At 39.9% G+C, this 24,150-nt stretch overlaps 1 protein-coding gene across 3 annotated transcripts in view; it reads left to right on the forward strand.

The window, feature by feature from the left end:
* The first annotated feature begins 14,968 nt into the window (after positions 1 to 14,968).
* smurf2 (SMAD specific E3 ubiquitin protein ligase 2) overlaps positions 14,969 to 24,150 on the forward strand; it is a 295,636-nt gene continuing 286,454 nt past the window's right edge. For all 3 annotated transcript variants that reach the window (XM_060844755.1, XM_060844757.1, XM_060844756.1), the window contains exon 1: positions 14,969 to 15,754. In XM_060844755.1, coding sequence (XP_060700738.1) covers positions 15,703 to 15,754 — 52 coding nt within the window. In that variant the 5' untranslated portion in view covers positions 14,969 to 15,702. The remainder of the gene's footprint in view (positions 15,755 to 24,150) is intronic.

Consider the following 24,150-nt stretch of genomic DNA (forward strand, 5'->3'; position numbering starts at 1 on the left):
CTCCGTTGAAGTAGACAGGAGCGTTCCCTCCACCTTGCTTCTTGATGTCAATGAGCAGCTCTTTCATTTTGCGGATAACAAGTTAGAGATTGTTATCTTTACACCATACCACTAAGCACACTAACTCTTTCCTGTATTCTGTCTTGTCATTGTTTGTGATCCAGTCTACAACAGTAGTGTTGTAAGCGAACTTGTAAATGGAGTTAGAATGAAATTTGGCCACACAGTCATGAATGTACAGGTAGTACAGTAAGGGGCTGAAAATGTGTTGCTGGAAAAGCGCAGCAGGTCAGGCAGAATCCAAGGAACAGGAGATTCGACGTTTTGGGCATAAGCCTATATGTGACTTCAGAACAACAACAATGTGGTTGATTCTTAACTGCCCTCTGGACAATAAATACTGACCTACCAGCAATGCCCAGTTCTTTGACAAGAATGAAAAAAATTAATGCTCCAAGCATCCTTTTACACACATTCTTAGAACTTGCTCCTTTCTTTGTAAAGGAATCAGATAGCTGACTGCAGTTGTCCACACATTTCAATTTCATAATTTCTCCATTCTCTAGCTTCTGTTTTAAAGCTGCAATATCAATTCTCAATCTTTTTATTTACACATTTTGTTGAATGTATATTATCCCATAGTGACTTGCTATTAATGTAGTACTCAGTGGGTGTTGCTGTGGAATCCCCTTATAAAATTTCTTCTGCTATGATTGTAATGATGTTACCAGATGGATTTCATAGAATATGGGTTCCCTGATTGGGAATGTTGAACCTGGTCCAATCAGGGAGCCCTGGCAGACAGATATAAACAGGATTGCTCCCCCTCTAACTCTATTTTGATTTAGTCCCTGCCCTCCCCTTCACTGTTTGATCACACAGCGTCACCCTCTTTGATGTGAAGGGCACTGCTTGTCACAGGCCACTCGGGTGTTTTCCTACTTTTCCTGGTGGTGGAAATTGAATAAAGATTTGTACACCTTGTGTCTCTCACCGTGTCTCACACCTGCACACACACACCATGGGTGCTGGGGATAAAAATAATAAGCACTACTGCAGTTAGGCGGTAGTGTGGGGGAAATAATAATAAAAAAAAAGAAAAGAAAAAATGGAAAAAAAACAAAAAAAAACCAGGAGTGCACCCCCTCCAACTCTATTTTGATTTAGTCCCTGCCCTCCCCTTCACTGTTTGATCACACAGCATCGCCCTCTTTGATGCGAAGGGCACTGCTTGTCACTGGCCACTCGGGTGTTTTCCTATTTTTCCTGGTGGTGGAAATTAAATAAAGATTTGTGCACTTTGTGTCTCTCAGTGTGTCTCACAACTGCACACACACACCATGGGTGCTGGGGAAAAAATAAGCACTACCATTAGGCGGTAGTGTGGGGAAAATAAAAAAAAGAGAGAAAAAAAAATAAACAGGAGTGCCAGAGGTTATGTTTCTTCTGAGAGCAAGCTCTGAAGAAGCTGTACTATGTACACTATGCACATGGCAATAAACAGTGACTAGTTGATGAGATACTGGCATCTGTGGAATGATTTCATTTTTCAATACCTTTGTTCTGGAAAAAACTATACCACCTCACCAAGAACAAGAAGCTTTGCTAGTTTCCCAAATTAAAGAACAAATTTTACTTACCATGCCCACAGAAAAAAAATGATAAACTCTCCTGCATTTTATTTATTAATTCACTGGGTATGAGCATTGCTGGCTGACCAGCATTTATTGCCTGTTCCCAGTTGCTGTTGAGAAGGTAGTGAAGAGCTTCTTTTTTGAACCGCTGCAGTCCATTTGCTGTAGGTTGACCCACAATGCAATTAGGATGGGAATTCCATGATTTTGACCCAGCGACAGTGAAGGAACAGCGACATATTTCCAAGACAGGATGGTGACTGATTTGGAGGGGAACTTGCAGGTAATGGTGTTCCAATGAATCTGCTGTCCTTGTCCTTCTAGATAGAATTGGTAATGGGTTTGGAAGATGCTGCATAGGAATCTTTGGTGAATTTCTGCAGTGCTTCTTGTCGATAGTCCTGCTGCTACTGAGGGTTGGTAGTGGAGTGTGGATGCTGTGGATGTTGTCCCAATGAAGGGGGCTGCTTTGTCCTGGATGGTGTCAAGCTTCTTATTATTGGAGGCTGCACCCATCCAGGCAAGTGGGGACTATTCCATCATGCTCCTGACTTGTGCTTGTAGATGGTGGCCAGGCTTTCGGGAGCCAGGAGGTGAATTAGTCACCATAGAATCCCTAGCCTCTGACCTGTTCTTATATGTGGTAGTCCAGTTGAATTCCTGGTCAATGATACTGATTCAGTGATGGTAACACCATTGCATGTCAGGGAATAGTGGTTAGATCGTCTCTCAATGGAGATGGACTTTGCCTGGCATTTGCATGGTGTGAATGCTAATTGTCAACCCAAGCCTGGATATTAAGCACATATGCTTCAGTACTTGAGGAGTGTTGAATGCTAAACATTGTGCAGTCATCAGCGAACATATCCATTTCAGACGTTAAGATGGATGGAAGATCATTAATGAAAATTCTTGGGCCAAGGACACTACTCTTAAGCTTTGAGAGATATACTGGAGCTAAGATGACTGACCTCCAACAACCACAACCATCTTTTGATGTGCTAGCTATGGATCCAACCAGTGGAAGAATTTGCCCCCTGTTATCCTTTGATTCCAGTTTTGTTAGGGCTCCTTGATGCCACACTTGATCAAATGTGGCTTGATGTCAAGGGCTATCACTCTTAGATCACCTCTGGAATTCAGCTCTTTGTCTATGTTTGAACCAAGGCTGTAATGAGATCAAGAGGTCAGTGGCTCTGGTGGAGGCCAAACTGGGTGTAACTGAGCCAATTATTGCTGAGCAGGTGCTGTTTATTAGTACCTGTTGATGACACCTTTCATCACTTTACTTATGGGGTGGTAATTGGCCAGGTTTGATTTACTCTGATTTTTGTGTACAGGATATATCTGAGCAATTTTCCATATTCCAAAAGAGAAAATGCTGGAAAATCTCAGCAGGTCTGGCAGCATCTGTAAGGAGAGAAAAAAGCTGCCGTTTCAAGTCTAACTGACCCTTTGTCAAAGCTGGGATGAGTTGAAGGAGAAGATGTTGAGAGAGAGAGAACAAATTCGGCCAGGCGGAGAAGAGTGGTGGTGGATGGAGATTGTTTGGGCCTCTTTTTGAGAAAGAAGCAAAGAGCTTTCAAGCCGTCATCGTGTGGGATGGAGGTGTAAAGAGATTGCTCACCCATGGTGAATAGAAGGTGGTTAGGGCCTGCGAATTGAAAGCTGTCAATGTGTCGCAGGGCATCAGAGGAATCCCAGATGTAGGTGGGGAGGGAGTGAACCAAAGGAGTAAGGATGGTGTGAAGGGAGGAGGAAATAAGTTCAGTGGGTCAGGAGCATGCTGACATATTTTCCAGCATTTTCTCTTTTGATTTCATATTCCAGCATCTGCAGTAATTTGCTTTTATCCAATTTTCCATATTGTCAGGTGGATGCTAAAGTTGTAACTATACTGGAAGAGCTTGGCCAGAGGAGTGGCAAGTTCTGGTGCACATGTCTTCAGTACAGTTGCTGGAATGTTGTCAGGTACCATAACCTTTCCAGTATCCAGTGCATCCAAGTGTTCTTCCGATATTAAGTGGAGTGAATTGAATTGGCTGAAAACTGGCACCTGTGATGCTGGGGACCACTGGAGGAGGCCGCACCCTGAATTTTCACTTTTTGTTGTCAAATGGTTTTCACACAGAACCCTCTTCAACTCTGTGCTTAACAGCTACATCCATTGTTTTATTTTAAAAATCTTTATTATAATAATAATTATTATCATTAGAAAATTGAATGAGTAAATTAGAAAAAATGAAAAAGAGGAATGTCAGAATTACAGTGAAATTTTAATTAATGTTGTGAAAAGATTTTAAAATTTTGAAAATAAAATTCTTGCTATCTTGAAATTATTGTGATTTCTGTGGACATTATAGACACTTCACCCTGTATCATACATGCAAGCAATTTTCTTTTGTTAGGGTTTAAATCATATTTGTCAAATTCCTCCTTTGCCAATCTCACTGATCTACTTCTTTACTGCTCGTGTCCCTCATCACTACCTGTCTGTCTCCGCTTATGCATTTCTCAGTTTCAGCAGCAATGTGGCGTATGAAGGATTTAAACTGCACCCTTTGGTGTCACAATGCCATGCACTGTGATCCAGTCTGTTCCATTAGGGACAATGACATTTTGGACAAATAATCCAATGTGATTGAATGATTTGAGAATGACAGATTGTGGCTTATGTGGTAGAATTACACTATGAAACACAATGCTATGTTTGCCTATTTAATTTTCATTAGGTAAAGGGAACAGTAAAATATTATGGCACACTAGTAATGTAGAAAGGTATTTGTCTTTGGCATTACTAAAGATTTAGACATACTGAATGATTGGCAGAAAGCTCTCACCTCATTAAAAAATTAGGCATGTTGGTAATCTACCACCCATTTGAAAAAAAAGGCCTCTGCAGAGTGCATAAAACACAGTATAGTCAATCCTAAGTGCTGGAACACATTAATAGTACATTGTTTCATGCCAATTACTTCCCATATGGTGAATCACTGAGTTCAATCAGTCTGTTGTAAGGAGACACCAAATGAAGGACAGGATGCCATGAAGACAGTCATGTCTTGCATGCTTCCTAGTCATTACTTTTAGAGCAGAACTGAAGGAGGTCTAATGCAGATCATCTGCTCACACCCAATCAAGTATGGTGCAATTATATTCAAGAATGGGGAAATGAACAACAAAGGGAATACTTTGATGCTGTCCTTTGAATCAAATAAATAAATGGGCAAGGTTGCTTAAAGTGCTCAAATGATTGCAAATGATTTTAATGTGCAAAGGAATTCATATTTTTCACAGTGTCCAAATTGCTAAGGAACAGACAGAGGCAGTAACACAGAGAAACTGAAGTGCAGAGTACAAATTAGATAAAAAGAACTATTAACAAGTAAAATTCACTCGTACTAAAGGTAGTTACCAAAACATGCCTGAACGCTTGTAATGCAGAAGGGCAGTATTACAGAAAGGTGATAGATTTGTAACTCACAGTAACAAGGAATCAGAGCGGAAAACAGTCCTGAAAATTCATTAAACCAAAGAGAAAGGAATGAATGAGAATAAAGAATGAATGAGAATTAATGAAACTGGGGCAGACAACTTCATGAGAGACTGAGTGCCTGAGTCTCAATGTGGGAATTAGAATAGATGGATTAAGAGAAGAGACAGATGCAGTGAGGTGTGACAATCACTGTGAAGGAGGACTAGAAAGAGATCAGAAAGACACTGAGCTAGGGAATTAGTTATATGGAGACAAGCACATTGTCTTTCAGGCTTGTCACCTGAAAACAAGCTTTATAAGAGAGCGTTCAGTGCGGCTTGGTCATGTTTGGTTATCACATTGTCATGACTATTAGGACAGAAATTGATACCAGTTATTTTTTACAGGATGTCAGTTTGGAAGCGAGATACTGGTTGAATATTCCCCCCAATAGAAGAGGTGGTTGTAGTTACAGAAGAAACCTTGATCAACATTTGTTATTGCTCTTCTGACAGCAAACTTACCAATGAGAGAAAGCTAGGAACAGCATTTTATTCTGGCCTCTTGATCACAGCTACGAGGAGAAACCTAAAAAGGTAGCAAAATGTATACAGGTCATTTGGCTACAACATGCATTTCATTAACGCAAATTTGCTGTAATGGGATTGATAAACTGGGACACTGTTTCTAATGTGCGAACTTTTAACACGTGTGTTGGATGTGACAAGATTACATTGCCAACACTTTAAATGCTGTTTCTAAAGTGTGATCTTTCTATAATGTGGTGTTGCACGAGAACACAATCATTGTGTTATAGGAGAACTACCTTTTTCAAAAGGCTGCTTTTGTATTCGACTTTCTAACTTTAGTCAAAGTACAGGCTGCGATAATATCAGTAGGAGGCGCTAATGGATCATTTGTCCATTCCAAGCATCATTGTGAGAATAGTTCTTATTCAGAAAAAGAAATGACCAATAATTAAAACAGAATAATTTTTGCTTCTTAAGGACCTTATAAAGATCAACGAGAAGACTGTGTAGCACTGTCATACGCATTGTTAAGTTGATCATAGATGGGTTTTCTGACGTTGTCATCATCGGATATCTTTTTGTATTGCAAAAGATAAAAAGGATGGTCAGCAATATAGAGGGGGCATGATTCACAAAATAATTTTCACAAAATTAGCTCAGTTTGGATTTGAGCATGATAAAGGAGCAGTACTTGTTAAAACCCAAGATCAGCAATGAGGCTGTGACTGGAATTCCATGCATGAAAACCATCTACAGTAAACTGCAGTATCACTGCACTTCAACAGGATTCACAAAAATCTCACTGTTTAACAGCTTTTTTTTCAATACTACTCTATTATTCACACTGTTATATTCATATTTGTCCAGCAATGTTGTTAATGTGATGTGAATACAATGCACAAGCTGTTTGAAAGTTGTTGGCTTGAACCAGCTACAACAAATAGAAACAAGTTGGTTAGAAGTTTAAAGATGACTTTAAAAGATATCGGTGGTGTTCCTCGATGTTCATGGACAACTAATTTCTGAAAGTGGCACTGAAATATTTTGAATTTTCTTTCTGAGTTATGTGATTAGATGATATTACCAGCTGATGAGGATAGGTGACTGTTTATATCTTGTGATGAGAAAACAACTCTCAGCTTTTCTTGCAATATTTCAGCAAGAAGTGATTCAAGTCCATTTCCTCAAAATGCTAATAATTCCTTTAAATTCAAATTTTAGTAAACAGGTTTTGTTGCTTTGAACAGCATTCTTGTGTTTCAATAGACAGTGTATTATGACTCATTGCAGTATGAACAATTTAAAAAATTACGCTACATTGAATTTAGTACAACTTCCTTGTTCTAGTACACTTTGCTTCTAATTAGAAAGACAAGGATTCTATACCCTGAGATCAAAAACAAAATGGAAAAATATATAATGACAGAAAAACAAAAATTCCAGAAAAAAATATTAACCCCAATCAATCTATTTTATTATCTGGATGTAAACCAGATTTGTGGCCATTGCACATCCCCATCAGGGAAAAGGGAAAAGAAATCTGTCTCGCTTTTTTGATTACTCATGGTGATGCTTTACTGGAAAAATGTGCTTAATCTTCTTTGCAATTTAAAGTTGTTCTGCTGTCACACATAGTTTAAAATGTTAACAAAACTAATCGTATCAGTCATTACATCATTTTTGTGCACTGCACATTTTTGTTGGTTTATGAATTCCACCCATCCCCTAAAGGGAAGGAGAGAATTATTCCAATATGAAATGATCTTACTGCCATACTCACCCTCATTCTCTAATATCTGTGTATCTCAACATATGGAAATTATTATTTTATTTGAAGCATATATTTTATCACCAACTTTAAGGGCATTTATGTAGTCATTGGATAGGCATATGGATGAGAATGGAATAATGTAGGTTAGATGGGCTTCCGATTGGATTAACAGGTCGGTACAGGTCAGGCCTGTACTGCACTGTAATGCTTTACGTCCTATAGGTGGTTGTTGTAAATGAAACATTGTTATGCACAGCGTTTGCCACTTTCTACAAAGACAACATAATTTGAAACTGACCCAGTTTAAAAATATTTTAACTATAGTTCGAGTTGCTAAAGACAGTGTTAATAAAATTAGTTGGTGTGTGAAACGATGAATCATGCTTGATTCGAGTAATACTTTTATCTCTAGGTCAGAAGATCATAAATTAAAGTGGCACCCAAAATCTGAGCACAAAATTTAGATTGAAACATCAGTGTAGAAATGCTGGGGTTGCTGTCTTTCAGGTAAGTTGTTAAACTAAGGCCCTGTCTATGTGATCATGTGTATATAAAAGGTCCATAGAATTAATGGAAGTAAAGATTACTTTCTCCTAGTATCATTATAATAGATATCTCTTAACTGAATACCACCAAAGCAGATTTTACATTACTTTTCCTCCCTGCTGTTTATAAGAACACATGACAAAGACTGAAAGGGAAAGATCCACTGGTTCACCTGATTTGAACAGAATATTTATAATACCTTGTGCATTTGTTCTTAGTCTTTCATGAGCTGTGGGTGTTACTGGCTGGGCCAATATTTATTACCATTCCTTAATTGCCATGTGAGTGGCCTTCTTGAAATACTGCAGCCCATGGGGGTAAATACACCAACAGTATTGTGAGGAAGGAGTTTCCAGGACTTTGACCCAGTAACAATGAAGAATGGTGATATAGTTCCAAGTCAGGTTGGTGTATGGCTTGGAGGAGATCTTGCAGATGGTGGTTCTGCTAATGCATCTGTGCCCATGTCCTGCTAGGTGGTAAATTGGTTAGGCCACTGTTGGAATATTGTGTGCAATTCTGGTCTCCTTCCCATCGGAAAGATGTTGTGAAACTTGAAAGGGTTCAGAAAAGATTTACAAAGATGTTGCCAGGGTTGGAGGAATTGAGTTAAAGGGAGAGGCTGAACAGGCTGGGGCTGTTTTCCCTGGAATGATGGAGGCTCAGGGGTGACCTTATAGAGGTTTAAAAAATATGACAGGCATGGATAGGGTAAATAGGCAAAGGCTTTTCCCTGGGGTGAGGGAGTTCAGAACTAGAGGGCATAGGTTTAGGGTGAGAGGGGAAAGATATAAAAGAGACCTAAGGGACAACCTTTTCACACAGAGGGTGGTACGGGTATGGAATGAGCTGCCAGAGGAAGTGATGGAGGCTGGTACCATTGCAACCTTTAAGAAGTATTTGGATGGGCATATGAATAGGAAGGGTTTGAAGGGGTATGGGCTGGGTGCTGGTAGGTGGGACTAGATTGGATTGGGATATTTGGTCAGCATGGGCGATTGGACCGAAGGGTCTGTTTCCATGCTGTACATCTCTTTAACTCAATGTACATTCTCACCCCACCTGAAACCATGCAATAGCCAGGGAGTGATTAAAAATCTAAGCTATTGTTGGAGGAAGAAAAATTTAGGAATTCCTTTCTGACCCTCTTTGATCCTCTAGTCAAGTGTGACGATACTATGCCTTTAAGAGGTCTATTTTGTCCTTTTTTTTAACAAAGGCTGAGACAGAGATGACGAGAAGCCTGTTTAAAGCCAATAAACAGCTTGTGAGGCCTTGGGTTGGAACAATAGAAACAACCTGAATGGATTGAATCAGGCTTTTTCATTTTAACTTTCTATAGTCGTTGGGGTATTGAAGCTGGATGTGGAAGCTCTTATTTCTTTCTCTGTTACAACGAAAAGTTGGGGTTCTCTTCCTGCTGCTAGAATTGTATGTGAGACAATCTATTTTACTGAATTTGCCTTTCACAAGGGTGTGTTTATGGGATATTACTACAGGAAAAAGTTAATTTGTTGAAGTTAATATATATTATTTTGTAAACATTTTGATTGAGTTACAGTTAATCCAATTATTTTATTCTATTTTTATTTTGTCTGTATTTTAACTGTAGTGTAAAAATAAAGTGTGTTTTGCTTAATGTTGAGTGGTTTGACCAATCAAATAAAATCTGGAATGTAACGAATGTAACTTTAAATTAGTAAGAAGTTAGAGTCTAGACCGTCTTCATATATTTTGAGGTGGTTTGGTCTGGTCCAGAACACAAGAATATCCCCGGTTTCTCTAATTCTCTGCAATACCTACCTTTCTTCCAAGGTGATAACTTTCCTAGCTAGAAATAGTTTTAGTTTTCATGAAGAATTCAATTAATAGATCTACTGTAAGAACAGGCAAATAATGTCTGATGTTCGTCTTTCTCTGAGAAGAAGACCCACGACTTGATATTAACATAGATCTGGTCTTCTACAATTTAAAATTTGGTTCCTTGATCCTTGTCAACACAGTAAATTGCAACAAATTGTTGACTCAAGCACAACCTTCCCTGCATCGTCATCATAATTATCTAAATTTTGATTAGATCACCCATGTCCATCCTTCTCTAAATTGCAGGATCTCAGATATTTTAATTTATCCTGATAACTAAGATGTTTCCAATTGAGAATTGATCTTGGATTCCTCCTCTGCATCTTTTCCACGCCTCAATATTACCTATCTGTGAGGTGATCAAAACTAAACATGAAATTCTAACTAAAGTCAGACTAAGGTAATGTACAGGTACAAAATAGTATGCTAAGACTTATAGTCAATTGTGTTTTATACACTATGATGAACAGATTTTTTTCTTTCACCATTTCTTTAGTACCTTTCCCTGAGATGTGTATGTATGCTTTGTATCTACTGTACCCATAGGCATAAGACTGCAGTTAACAGCCCAAGTTTTGCAATTCATCAAGTCAGCCTGAAGATGACTTATCAATGTCTGTTGAAAATCCAAATATATTACATCTCTTGGTAGCCCTCTATCCACTTGACTTGTTAAATCCTCAAAGAACTCTAATAAAATTGTCATACATGAGTTTACATAGAACATTACAGCGCAGTACAGGCCCTTCGGCCATTGATGTTGCGCCGACCTGTCATACCAATCTGAAGCCCATTTAACCTACTCTATTCCATGTACATCCATATGCTTGTCCAATGACGACTTAAATGTACTTAAAGTTGGCGAATCTACTATCGTTGCAGGCAAAGCATTCCATACCCTTACTACTCTCTGAGTAAAGAAACTACCTCTGACATCTGTCCTCTATCTATCACCCCACAATTTAAAGCTATGTCCCCTTGTGCTCACTGTCACCATACCTGGAAAAAGGCTCTCCCTGTCCACCCTATCTAATGCACTGATTATCTTATATGTCTCTATTAAGTCACCTCTCAACCTTCTTCTCTCCAACAAAAACAACCTCAAGTCCCTCAGCCTTTTCTCGTAAGACCTTCCCTCCATACCAGGCAACATCCTAGTAGATCTCCTTTCACCCTTTCCAAAGCTTCCACATCCTTCTTATAATGCGGTGACCAGAACTGTACACAATACTCCAAGTGCGGCCGTACTAGAGTTTTGTACAGCAGTAGCATAACATCATGGTTCCGGAACTCGATCCCTCTATTAATAAAAGCTAAAACACTGTATGCCTTCTTAACAACCCTGTCAACCTGGGTGGTAACTTTCAAGGATCTGTGTACCTAGACACCGAGACCTCTCTGCTCATCTACACTACCAAGAATCTCACCATTAGTCCAGTACTTTGCATTCCGGTTACTCCAACCAAAGTGAATCACCTCACACTTGTCTGCATTAAATTCCAGTTGCCACCTCTCAGCCCAGCTCTGCAGCTTATTCAAGTCTCTCTGTAACCTACAACATCCTTCGTCACTACCCACAACTCCATCGACCTTAGTGTCATCTGCAAATTTACTAACCCACCCTTCTACGCCCTCATCCAGGTCACTTATAAAAATGATGAACAGCAGTGGGCCCAACACTGACCCTTGCGGTACACCACTAGTAACTGGACTTCAGGATGAACATACCCCATCAACCACCCTCTGTCTTCTTTCAGCAAGCCAATTACTGATCCAAACTGCTATATCTCCCACAATCCCATTCCTCCGCATTTTGTACAATAGCCTATTGTTGGAGAACCTTATCGAACGCCTTGCTGAAATCCATATATACCATAGCAACAAGTTTACTCTCATCTATCTGTTTGGTCACCTTCTCAAAGAACTCAATAAGGTTTGTGAGGCATGACCTACCCTTCATAAAACCGTGCTGACTATCCCTAACCAAATTATTCTTTTCTAGATGATTATAAATCCTATCTCTTATAACCTTTTCCAACACTTTACCAACAACTGAAGTAAGGCTCACTGGTCTATAATTACCAGGGTTGTCTCTACTCCCCTTCTAGAATGGAGAACCACATTTGCTATCCTCCAGTCTTCTAGCACTATTCCTGTAGACAATGACAATTTAAAGATCAATGCCAAAGGCTCAGCAAACTCCTCCCTGGCTTCCCAGAGGATCCTAGAATAAATCCCATCCAGTCCAGTGGACTTATCTATTTTCACAATCCGCAGGATTTCTAAAACCTCTTCCTTGTGAACCTCAATCCCACCTACGTTGAATTTCCTGTTCCTTGGATGCTGCCTGACCTGCTGTGCTTTAACCAGCAACACATTTTCAGCTCTGATCTCCAGCATCTGCAGACCTCACTTTTTACTCAATCCCACCTAGTCTAGTAGCCTGTATCTCAGTATTCTCCTCAACAACATTGTCATTTTCCAGAGCGAATACTGTCAAAAAATATTCATTTAGTGCTTCCCCTATCTCCTCTGACTCCACACACAACTTCCCACTACTATTCTCGATTGACCCTAATCTTACTCTCGTCATTCTTTTATTCCTTAAATACCTATAAAAAGCCTTAGGGTTTACCCTGATCCTATCTGTCAACTTCTCATGTCTCCTCCTGACTCTTCTGAGCTCTCTCTTTAGGTCTTTCCTGGCTACCTTGTAACCCTCAAGTGCCCTAATTGAGCCTTCACATCTCATCCTATCATAAACCTTCTTCTTCCTCTTGATCAGAGATTCCACTTCCTTTGTAAACCACAGCTCCCGTGCTCTACAGCTTCCTCCCTGCCTGATAGGTACATACTTATCTTGGACACTCAGGTGTTTTACCTTGAATAAACTTCACATTTCTAATGTGCCCATCCCTTGCAGTTTCCTTTCCCATCCTATGCTTCCTAAATCTTGCCCAATCGCATAATAATTGTCTTTTCCCCAGCTGTAACTCTGGCCCAGTGGTATACACCTATCCCTTTCTATCACTAAAGTAAACATAACAGAATTGTGATTGCTATCACCAAAGTGCTCACCTTCTTCCAAGTCTAACACCTGGCCAGACTCATTACCCAGTACCAAATGTGGCTTCGCCCCTTGTTGGCCTGTCTACATACTGTGTCAGGAAGCCCTCCTGCACACACTGGACAAAAACTGACCCATCTCATACTCATACTATAGTGTTCCCAGTCAATATTTGGAAAGTTGAAGTCCCCCATGACAACTATCCTGTCTCTCTCACTCCTATAGAGAATCATCTTTGCTATCCTTTCCTCTACATCTCTGAAACTATTCGGAGGCCTGTAGAAAACTCCCAACAGGGTGACCCCTCCTTTCCTGTTTCTAACCTCAGCCCATACTACCTCAGTTGATGAGTCCCCAACCATCCTTTCTGCAACTATAATACTGTCCTTGACCAACAATGCCACACCTCCCCCTCTTTTACCATTTTCTCTGTTCTTACTGAAACATCTAAATCCTGGAACCTGCAACAACCATTCCTGTCCCTGCTCTATCCATGTCTCCGAAATGACCACAACATCAAAGTCCCAGGTACTAACCCACGCTGCAACTTCACCCACCTTATCCCAGATGCCCATGGCTTTGAAATAGACATACTTCAAACCAACTTATTGCTTGCCGGTGCCATTTCGTGTCCCTGAAACTTGATTTTGGACCTCCCTACTCTCAACCTTTTCTATACTCGAATTACAATTTTGGTTGGGAGAAAGTGAGGACTGCAGATGCTTAGATCAGAGCTTAAAAATGTGTTGCTGGAATTTTGGTTCCCAACCCCCTGCTGGATTAGTTTAAACCCACCCCAATAGCCTTAGCGAATTTGCCCCCCCAGGATATTGATACCCCTCTGGTTCAGATGAAGACCATCCTGCTTGTAGAGGTCCCATCTACCCCAGAAAGAGCCCCAATTATCCAAGTAACCAAAACCCTTCCACCTGCACCATCCCTGTAACCACTTGTTCAACTCCTCTCTCTCCTTATTCCTCGCCTCACTAGCACGTGGCACGGGCAACAAACCAGTGACAACAACTCTGTTCGTCCTAGCTCTAAGCTTCCATCTTAGCTCCCTGAATTTCTGCCTTAAATCCCCATCTCTCTTCCTACTATGTCGTTGGTGCCTATGTGGACCACGACTTGGGGCTGCTAGCCCTCCCCCTTAAGGATCCCAAAAACATGATCAGAGACATCACGATCCTATAAATACAGTTGACTCAGGTTGATTGTATTATGATTTTCACACCAGGTTATAGTCCAACTGGTTTATTTGGAAGCACTAGTTCTTTCATCAGCTCCTTCAACAATTCCCCAGAATCTAGAGAATTCTGGAAATTTACAACCAATGCAAACTCTATTTCTGCAGCTACCTCTTCTAAGACCCTTGGATGCAAGGATGCTCCAGGATACTTTTCAGCTTTTGGACCCATTAGTTTCACAAGAACGTTTTTAAAACTGATGTTTGCTTTAATGTGCCCCTGAATTTCTACTATTCTTGCGAAGTTTTTAATGAGTTGGATAGTTAAAAACCTGACAAAATATTGATTCAAAATCATAGTTGTGATACAGTAAATAGAAAAAGATATTTCCCGTTGCAGAACGATCAGCAACTTGAGGACACAGAATTAAGGTGACTGGCGAAAATAACTGAGATCCCGGGGGTAACTGTATTTTTCAACTTAGCGACATTGCAATGCACTGCCTGAAATGTTGATTCAGTAATAACATTCAAAAGAGAATTGACTAAATACTTGGGGGTGGAGGGCAATAACAGGTATGGGGAATACCAGGGGAACGTGATTAATTAGGTAACTCCACAAAAGAGGCAGCACGGTGTCGATGGGATGAATGGGCTTTTTGTGTGTGCTGTATCACTCAACGACTAGTTCATTTCATTTGAATTGTGGATTTCATATCGATAGACGATGCATTTCGTAAACTGAACAATCCGATGTCAAGCTCTGACAAATTTACAGGCATGGCTGGATCATATTTACTAACAGTGCCCTGCTGGTGAAGTTTCCTTGGTGCTATTTCTCGAGTGCCTTGTTCTTTAGACCCGAGCAGGAGGAGCTGTAGACTGACAAGAGGGAGGGAGCACAAAGGTGATGTCAGCAAGAACTGTGTTCTGGCTTTCAGTCGAGAAGCCCTGAAGAGGACTTCGACCAAGGAAGCGAGAAAAGAGAAGAGAAAGCAGCGATTTCAGCCTTAAAAATAGAAATAAAGTATCACTGACAACTTTTTGCTGCTCTAAAGTAGCCCTGAACCTCTCCTCTCTGTCGTTTATGCGTGGATTTTCTGTGGGTGGAAATACTCTCAACAATAAAGCAAGAAAGCAGAGCAACAACCTATCGACTGATTTCGAACCTTCGCCAAAATAACAATATACCTCGGCAAGAGATCAATCCTGAGCTGTATTCGAAGATGTGAACGGAGACACAGAGAAAGGGGAGAGTCTAGTTGCTCTGATCGAGACGGTCTGAGGAAGCGAAGGGAGACAGAAAAATCTAGAAGAAAAGTGAAAATTTGATTTTTGTTTCGGCGCATTGGAGGAGGGGAGTTGTTTTTTTTTAAATTTCCTGAGGTAAATAATGTTTGTTTTTTTATTTTGATCGATTTTTTTTTGTGGCCGTCCGTTGGTGAGTGTGGGCTATGCACATCCGGGCCACCGGGCTGGAGGAGGCCATCATTGTTCGTTCGGGGAAAGGGGGGAAAAGCGGTGGCGGCGACGGCCGCTGGCGAACGGGAGATACCATCACCGTTAGCAGCAGGAATTAAACCTCAGTTAAAAATACAAAAACAAAAGAAAAATACAAGCACTCGGGAACATGTCTAATCAAGGAGCCAGGAGGAACGGGCCAGTCAAGCTACGTCTAACAGGTAAGAAGCTGTGAATTGCACACGCATATATAATGTACACAGTGCGTTATAAAGACCTGGTGCTTTAAATAGACCCTTTCATTTTCCCTTTATTTTAAATGATTTGTGAATGGAAAGATTGTTTTGTTTCTAGTGGTTTCCTTCTCTTTGTCCCCACCCCCAATCCCGAGCGGCCAAGTAAGTCATGTTTGTACACTTTTTCTTTACAGAAGTGTGGTTGAACTTGAATGAGTTTTTTAACTGGCAGATTTTGCTTTTTGAAATTTTGTTTTTTATTTCTTTTCTGTTTCTGGACTTCGAGAGAGGTTGTGCCCTCGGATGATTTTATAACCAGGAAATTCCTGTTTCTGTTTGGAGGTTTCGATGCTTGTAATACGTCTTAGGCCTGGCAAAGTAAACTCTCGGTTGTTGAGTTTATTCCTGTGATGAGGGGAGCAGGGGTTGGCTTTGAAACAGCCTCTCTGTTCCTACCACCCCCTCTCTCCGATTTGCATACATTGCCACATTATAAACATGCCATGTGTGAGATCAAGAGGTCTTGAGAGTTGCTGTATTTTGTTAATCCACTTGTATTGATGTTCCTACCCTTCCAAACAGCGAACTTGGCAAAAGTTCAAAAGTTTATTTTTGTTGCCTTGTGCGATTACTGCACTGTGTTTATATTTTTATTTTATGTCCATGGACTTCACAGTAAAAGTATGATATTAGTTGAAACTGGAGCTTAGTTTCAGGAAAGTTTATGGCAAAATAACATTTAACATTTAAGAATAGGGTTGATTCAAAATAGGAAGTGATATATAAATTTTTTTTAGAAAATGCTTATTGTGAAAATTATACTTGTGCTTCTTAGAATTTCCATTAGCTCATGCTTTGTGTGAGCTTGGCTGAAAAATAATACACTTACCTCTGACTAAGAAGGTTGTAGATTAAAGGTCCATCATATACTTTTGCATATCATTCAGTACAGCAGAGAAGTAGTGCTAGCAAAACATTTGGAGGAGATATTAAACCTTAGGTCTTGCATGCTGTCTGGGTTGTTTTAAAAGATCCTTGGATACTGTTTGAAGGAGGAGCAGAGAGTATGTATTATGGCCAACGGTCTTTACTCAACCAGTGCTCCAAAAGCATAGAATCTGGTCTTTAATTTTCTATTTTGTTGGACAATGCTATGCTAACAACAGTAACAGCACTTCCAAAAACACTTCCCATTCATAGAATATTACAAAGGTATAGCTACACTTCACTTTAGAAATTTCATCAATATTGTTGTATTGGGAAGCGTAACAGCAAAAAGCAATGCTGTAAATGCTCAGCAAGCCAGGCAATATCTGTGGATACAGAAACAGAGTTATGGTTTCAGATTGATGATCTTGGTCTATTTCTAATGAATTATCATCTGTCTGAAATATTAATGCTATTTCTTAGTCCACAGATGTTGCCTGCCATTCTGAGATTTTATGGCATTTTCTGTTTTTTAATTTCAGATTTTCAACATTTTGCAGAATTGTACACTTGTGTTACTGTTATCAGTGGTGTTGGTTGAAGGGTAAATGGTGATCGGGATGCCCAAGGATCCCTTCTGCTCAGATTAGAGCAATCCACCTGATTTAACTCCTTATCCAAAAGATACTCTCATACTGGAACAGTATCGTTGCTATGTCCTTGCGTCTCTTCGATTGGGGTTAGAACTCGTGACATTGCTCAAACAAGAATCTGACTGAACTAAGTGCTATTGAAGAGAAGTATGGACATGAGCAATAAAGTGGAAAAAGTACTGACAATGTGTGCATAATTTTCTTTGTTTATATAAATGTACTGAATAAATGTGGATGAGAATTTAGGAGACATGTTTAATAAGTTTGCAGGTGATGCCAAAATTGACAGTGAAGGTGGTTATCTAAAATTGGTCAGTTGAGCCAATGGGCTGAGGAGTGGCCAATGGAGTTTAATTGGGATAAGTGCATTTTGGTAAAACACACAAAGGCAGTACTTAGACAATTAATAGTGGTGTTGTAGAACAGAGAGGCCTAGGGGTTCAGGTACATAATTCTTTGAAACTTGCATGTAGACAGGGTGGTTCAGAAGGTGTTTAGCACACTTGCCTTCATTGTTTAGACCTTTGAGTGTTGGAGTCGGATGTCATTGTTGAGGTTGTTCTGGATGTTGGTAAGGCCTCTTCTAGACTCCTGTGTACATTTTTGGTCACCCTGCTATAGGAAGGATATTATTCAATAGGAGAGTGTTCAAAAAAGATTTACCAGGATGTTGCTGGGAATGGAAGGTTAGAATTATAAGGAAAGGCTGGAATTATTTTCACTGCATAGTTGGAGGCTGAGAAGTGACCTTTATAGAGATTTATAAAATTTGTGGGGCATAGATAAGGTGAATAGCAAGGATCTTTTCCCTAGGGTGGGGGAGTCCAAAACTAGGGGAGCATATTTTTAAGGCGAGAGGAGAAAGATTTTAAAAAGGACCTGGACAACTTTTTTACAGAGTGGTTTGTATGTGGAATGAACTGGCAGAGGAATAGACAATAGACCGTAGGTACAGGAGTAGGCCATCCTGCCCTTCGAGCCTGCACCGCCAGTCAGTATGATCATGGCTGATCATCATTAATCAGTATCCTGCTCCTACCTTATCTCCATAATCCTTGATTCCACTATCCTTGAGAGCTCTATCCAACTCTTTCTTAAATGAATCCAGAAACTGGGCCTCCACTGCCCTTTGGGGCAGAGCATTCCACACAGCCACCACTCTCTGGGTGAAGAAGTTTCTCCTCATCTCTGTCCTAAATGGTCTACCCCGTATTTTTAAGCTGTGTCCTCTGGTTCAGCACTCACCCATCAGCGGAAACATGTTTCCTGCCTCCAGAGTGTCCAATCCTTTAATAATCTTACGTCTCAATCATATCCCCTCTCAGTCTTCTAAACTCAAGGGTATACAAGCCTAGTCGCTCCACGCTTTCAGCGTAAGGTAGTCCCACCATTCCTGCCTGGTTAATGCAGGTACAGTTACAACATTTGGATAAGTACATGGAAGGATTTGGAGGGAGGTGGGTCAAATATGAGCAAATAGGACTAGTTTGGTTTGGGTCAACGTGGGCTAATTAGACCGAATGGTCTGTTTCTGTCTCTGAAACTATGACTCTCCATTGTCTAATAAATTCTTAATCTCAGTTTGCTTGCTAGAAGCCGCATTGGCCAAATGTGGGGGCATGTTTTCTTTGTGTGAACAATGCATGTTAATTGGAAGGACAGAGGGCAATTTAAAGTAGGAGGAAAAGTTGAATATTTACTGTGGGTTATCCAGTATTTCCTATGTTATTACTTACTGGTCCAGATAAATTGGAGATATTTTGTTTTTGTGTTTCTTAAATCTAACTTTAGTTGTACCAATTCTATATAGTAGGCTTAATACTTCCATTTAAATTTTTTTTTAAGAGCTTCATCCTATTTCAAACTGTATTTTCCAGGTTGAATGTCAAGTAAAACCATTGGATCCACGTTTGTCAGTGATTCATCTTTTGAATTCATTTTGGAAATGTTTCGCATTTGACGAACATTTACAAATTTTCACATAATTTGGGCAGTTTCATTTCATGCTAACTCCTGGTGTCTTCAGGTTTGCGTTTATAAGAGATAATGAGCACTAGTTACAGCTTTATTTGAAGCTAAAATCTTTGGAATCAGTGGGTTTGTTGCAGGGAAGGCATTACTTTGACTTGCTTTGGAATAAGTTAGTTAAGTCTTAAAATGATAAAAGTTCTCGTGGTACTATGTGACAGCAAAAGTGCAACCCTTTGGACATGCTTACCAGAGTCTGTGAAGCTAACTGATGACATGCTGCTTGTGAACCTAAATGAAATCAGCGATATTTATTTTTAGCAGATTCTCCTGATTTTCTTTGGCTCAGTAAGTCATACAGATTAGGAAGCTGGATTGGTGGTGCTGGAAGAGCACAGCAGTTCAGGCAGCATCCAAGGAGCAGCGAAATCGGCGTTTCGGACAAAAGCCCTTCATCAGGAATAAGGAAGCTGTCCGGTTCAAATATCTGTCTTTACTCAGTTAGGTGATCTCAACCAGGACATTTCATATGATCACACTACAGTTGGTCTCTGGGGTGAGGGAGGGGAAAAATCATCCAGACTTCCTGCCCCTAATTATTCAACTTTCATTGCTGGAAGTGTGCGTTTTTCTTGGTAACAAGATGATGATGACGATAATTAAGTGGCCAGCAGACCTTCAATGTCCAAACTCTGTCTCTCAATATGCATTATAGAGTTCCCAGTTCTTCTGGAACTGTAAATCATTAAGAAGTGAATCCTGTAGTAGATGACAAAGATCATCTGGAACTTCAAAAATCTCAATTAAAAGATCTTGAATTTGGCAGCAGGAGTATTGGAGTGCAACAGTTGGCCTCATTACCCTATGATTTGAGTGGATTAAAATTGGCACGATTCCAGTTCTCTTGCTTTCCAGTAAACTGAGTTTTTGCTTAATCCAGGGAAGTTTTTTGTTACTTAAAATTGGCAGTTTTACTGATTTGGAGTTGTTTTGTAAACTTGTTGTTTCCAAATATTACAGGTGAGTTGTAAGTGTAAAATTTTCCAAGATGGAGTCTGAGAAATGTACAGCATGGAAACAGACCATTTGGTCCAACTTGTCCATGCCGGCCAGATGTCCTAACCTAATCTAGTTCTATTTGCCAGCACTTGGCCCATATCCCTCTAAACCCTTCCTATTCATCTACCCATCCAGATGCCTTTTAAATGCTGTAATTGTACCAGCCTCCACCACTTTCTATACATTCTATACATGCACCACACTCTGTGTGAAAAAGTTGACCCTTAGGTTCCTTTTTATATCTTAGCTCCTCTTACTCTAAACCTATGTTCTCTAATTCTACATTTCCCCACCACAGGGAAAAGACTTTTTGTCTATTTATCCTATCCATGCCCCTCATGATTTTATAAATCTCTATATGGTCACCCCTCAGCTCCGACACTCCAGGGAAAACAGCCCCAGCCTGTTCAGCTTCTCCCAATAGCTCAAATCCTCCAACCCGGGCAACATCCTTTAAAAACTTTTCTGAATCCTTTCAAGTTTTACAACATCCTTCTGATAGGAAGGAGAACATAATTGCATGCAGTTTTCCAACAGTGCCCTAACGAATGTCTTTTACAGCTGCAACATGACCTCCCAACCAGTATATTCAGTGCTCTGACCAATAAAGGCAAGCATATCAAACGTCTTCCTCACCATCTGTGACTCTGTCTGTCACCTTTACTTTCAAGGATCTATGAATCTGCACTCCAAGGTCTCTTTGTTCAGGAACTCTCCCCAGAACTTTACCTTGAAGTGTACAAGTCCTGCTCTGATTTTGCTTTTCCAAAATGCAGCACCTCACATTTATCTAAATTAAACTCCATCTGCCACTCAGCCCATTGGTCCATCTGATTAAGATCCCATTGTACTTGAGGTATTTTTCTTCGCTATCTACTATGCCTCCAATTTTGGTGTCATCTGCAAATTTACTAACTATTCCTCCTATGTTCACATCCAACGCATTTATATAAATGATGAAAAGCAGTGGACCAAGTACCGTTACTTGTGGCACACCACTTGTCACAGGCCTCTAATCTGAAAAGCAACCCTCTGCCATCCTCTGTCTTCTACTTTCGAACCAGTTCTGTATCCAAATGGCTAGTTTTCCCTGTGTCCATGAGATCTAACCTTGCTGACCAGTCTACCATGAGGAACGTTGTCAAACACCTTACTGAAGTCCATCTAGATTATGGCTATCACTCTGCTCTCATCAATCCTCTTTGTTACTTCTTCAAAAAATTAATGAAGTTCGTGAGACATGATTTCCCATTGACAAAGCCATGCTGACTATTTCTAATCAGTCCTTGCCTTTCCAAATACGTGTAAATCCTGTCCCTCTGGATTCCGTCCAACAACTTGCCCACCACTGATTTCAGGCTCACTGGTCTATAGTTCCATGGCTTTTCCTTTCCACCTTTGGCACCATGTTTGCCAACCTCCAGTCTTCCGACACCTCGCTTGTGACTATTGATGATGCAAATATCTGAGCAAGAGGCCCAGTAATCACTTCTCTAGCTTCCCACACAGTTCCAGGGTACACCTGATCAGGTCCTGGAAATTTATCCACTTTTATGTGTTTCAAGACCTCCAGCGCCATCTCTTCTGTAATATTGACTTTTTTTTTCAAGATGTCACCATCAACTTCCACACATTCTATATCTTCCATGTCCTTCTGCACAGTAAACCCTGATGCAAAATACTTGTTTAGTATCTCCCCCCATCTCCTGTGGTTCCACACCTAGGCTGCCATGCTGATCTTTGAGGGGCCTTATTCTCTCCTTAGTTACCCTTTTGTCCTTTAATGTGTTTATAAAATCCCTTTGAATTCTCCTTAACCCTATTTGCCAAAGCTATTTCATGTCTTTTTGCCCTCCTGATTTCTCTAAGATGTCATGTGATGATTCATCATCTACCTATAATGAGTAATGCATACTAATGTATGGGAGAAACTTTCTTCAGGTGATCTGCATTTTGTGTGTGTTTTCTTTCCTTTTTTTTAGAAACGAAAGTGTCTTGCTTCCAATTAGAAAAACAAAAATTACTTGCAAATCATATTTAGTGCAGTTGAGGAAGGTTTATTTGTGTTAGACAGCTAACCTAGTATGGCCCCATTTTAAGCAGCAGGACTGGAGGAGACTTCAGAGTGACTCTGAAAATCAATTTGAAGACGTCTGATTTATAGAATCTAAAATAATTGTTTCGGTATAGAAGCGGGCCATGCAGCTTGTTATAGAGTCATACCGCATGGAAATAGACTGTTCAGTCCAACTCATCCATGCCGACCTGACATCCTAATCTGGCGTAGTCCAATATTGTCCATATCCCCCTCAACTTTTCCTATTCATTTAACCCATCCAGATGACTTTCAAAAGTTAATTGTAGCCGCCTTCAACATTTCCTCTGGTAGCCTGTTTCATACACGCACCAGCCTCTGCATGAAAGGTTATCTCTCGAGTCCTTTTTAAATCTTTCCCCTCTCATCTTAAACCTATATCCTCTAGTTTTGGGTTCCCCCACCCTGGGAAAAAGACTTTGGCTGAAAAAGATGCCTTCTTCACCACCCTGTCTACTTGCGACTCCACATTCAACGAACTATGCACCCACACTGCTAGGTCTGTTTACTTGGCAACATTTCCCATGGCCCTATCATTGAATGAACAAGGGACAGAGTCATTCACAAGGCACATAGGATTAGTATAGTTTTTCATGGTGGAATAAACATTGGTGCAGAACTGATTGGTCTGAACTGTTTTATCCATGTGTTTCTGTAAAACATATGCAAATATGTTTCTTAATAGAGGAGCTAGAATGATGATACTGAGAAATTACATTTTGATTGAGCAAATTGAGTGAAAAAGAAAGTTGATGAGAAAATAGAAGATAATGTACATAAAGTGGTGGAATGTTCTCCTTTTTGAAGTGAAAAGGAACTGAACTCATCCCTAGCTAGGTATGACCAATTTATTTTGACTTTCCTTGAATGAAGTAAATAATTTGAAAGCTGTTCTGTTCCTACAGTATGTACTTCTAATTTCCTGAAGGGTACAAATAATGGCGCATCAAATGATGCTTTGTTTCAGTCTGGTTTTTGCTTTAATAATGGATTGATGCATAATATTTCAAGTTATTTGAATAGTCATTATGGAGTTATTTTACTTTTGGAAGGTGGAGTATGTTTGCTTGTCATAAAAATACTGTTGAGACAAAATGTTGAAGAAAAATAATTTGGCACATTTTGCAACTTCAGGATGTCCAATTAAATGCATTTTATAGCTAATGAACTTTTGAAGTGTAGTCACTGTAAGAAACCAATCTATACACAACAAAGTTTCATAAAGAATAATTAAATAAATGACTCGATCATCTGTGTTTTTTAGGTGTTGGTTGATGGATAAGTGTTGTCTATTACATGGAAAAAACTGAGTAGTGCCTTGAGAATTTCTATACTTGTTAGGACCTTGCCAAAATCCTTAGTCTAAATGATAGCAGTTCTGCCAGTGCTCAGCCTGCAGTGTCAGTTTGATTTGTATGTTGAAGACTCTGAACTTGTTTTGTAACACACTTGTTGTGTTTGCCAAATATTCAGTAACTTGTGTTTTGCAGTGAGTAAAGTTATCAACCAAGGATACCTGGGGTTACTGATAATAGCACCGCTGTCATGTTTACACTTAGCACTAGTTTATAGTTAGTGAATATTTTTGAAAAGGTTTGTAGCTCAGGTTGATAAGTATGTAAGTTAGCTTGCTGAGCTTGAAGGTTTATTTTCAGATGTTTCGTCACCATAGTAGGTAA

This window comes from Hemiscyllium ocellatum, chromosome 25, assembly GCF_020745735.1.
Source record: "Hemiscyllium ocellatum isolate sHemOce1 chromosome 25, sHemOce1.pat.X.cur, whole genome shotgun sequence".
Classification (NCBI taxonomy): domain Eukaryota; kingdom Metazoa; phylum Chordata; class Chondrichthyes; order Orectolobiformes; family Hemiscylliidae; genus Hemiscyllium; species Hemiscyllium ocellatum.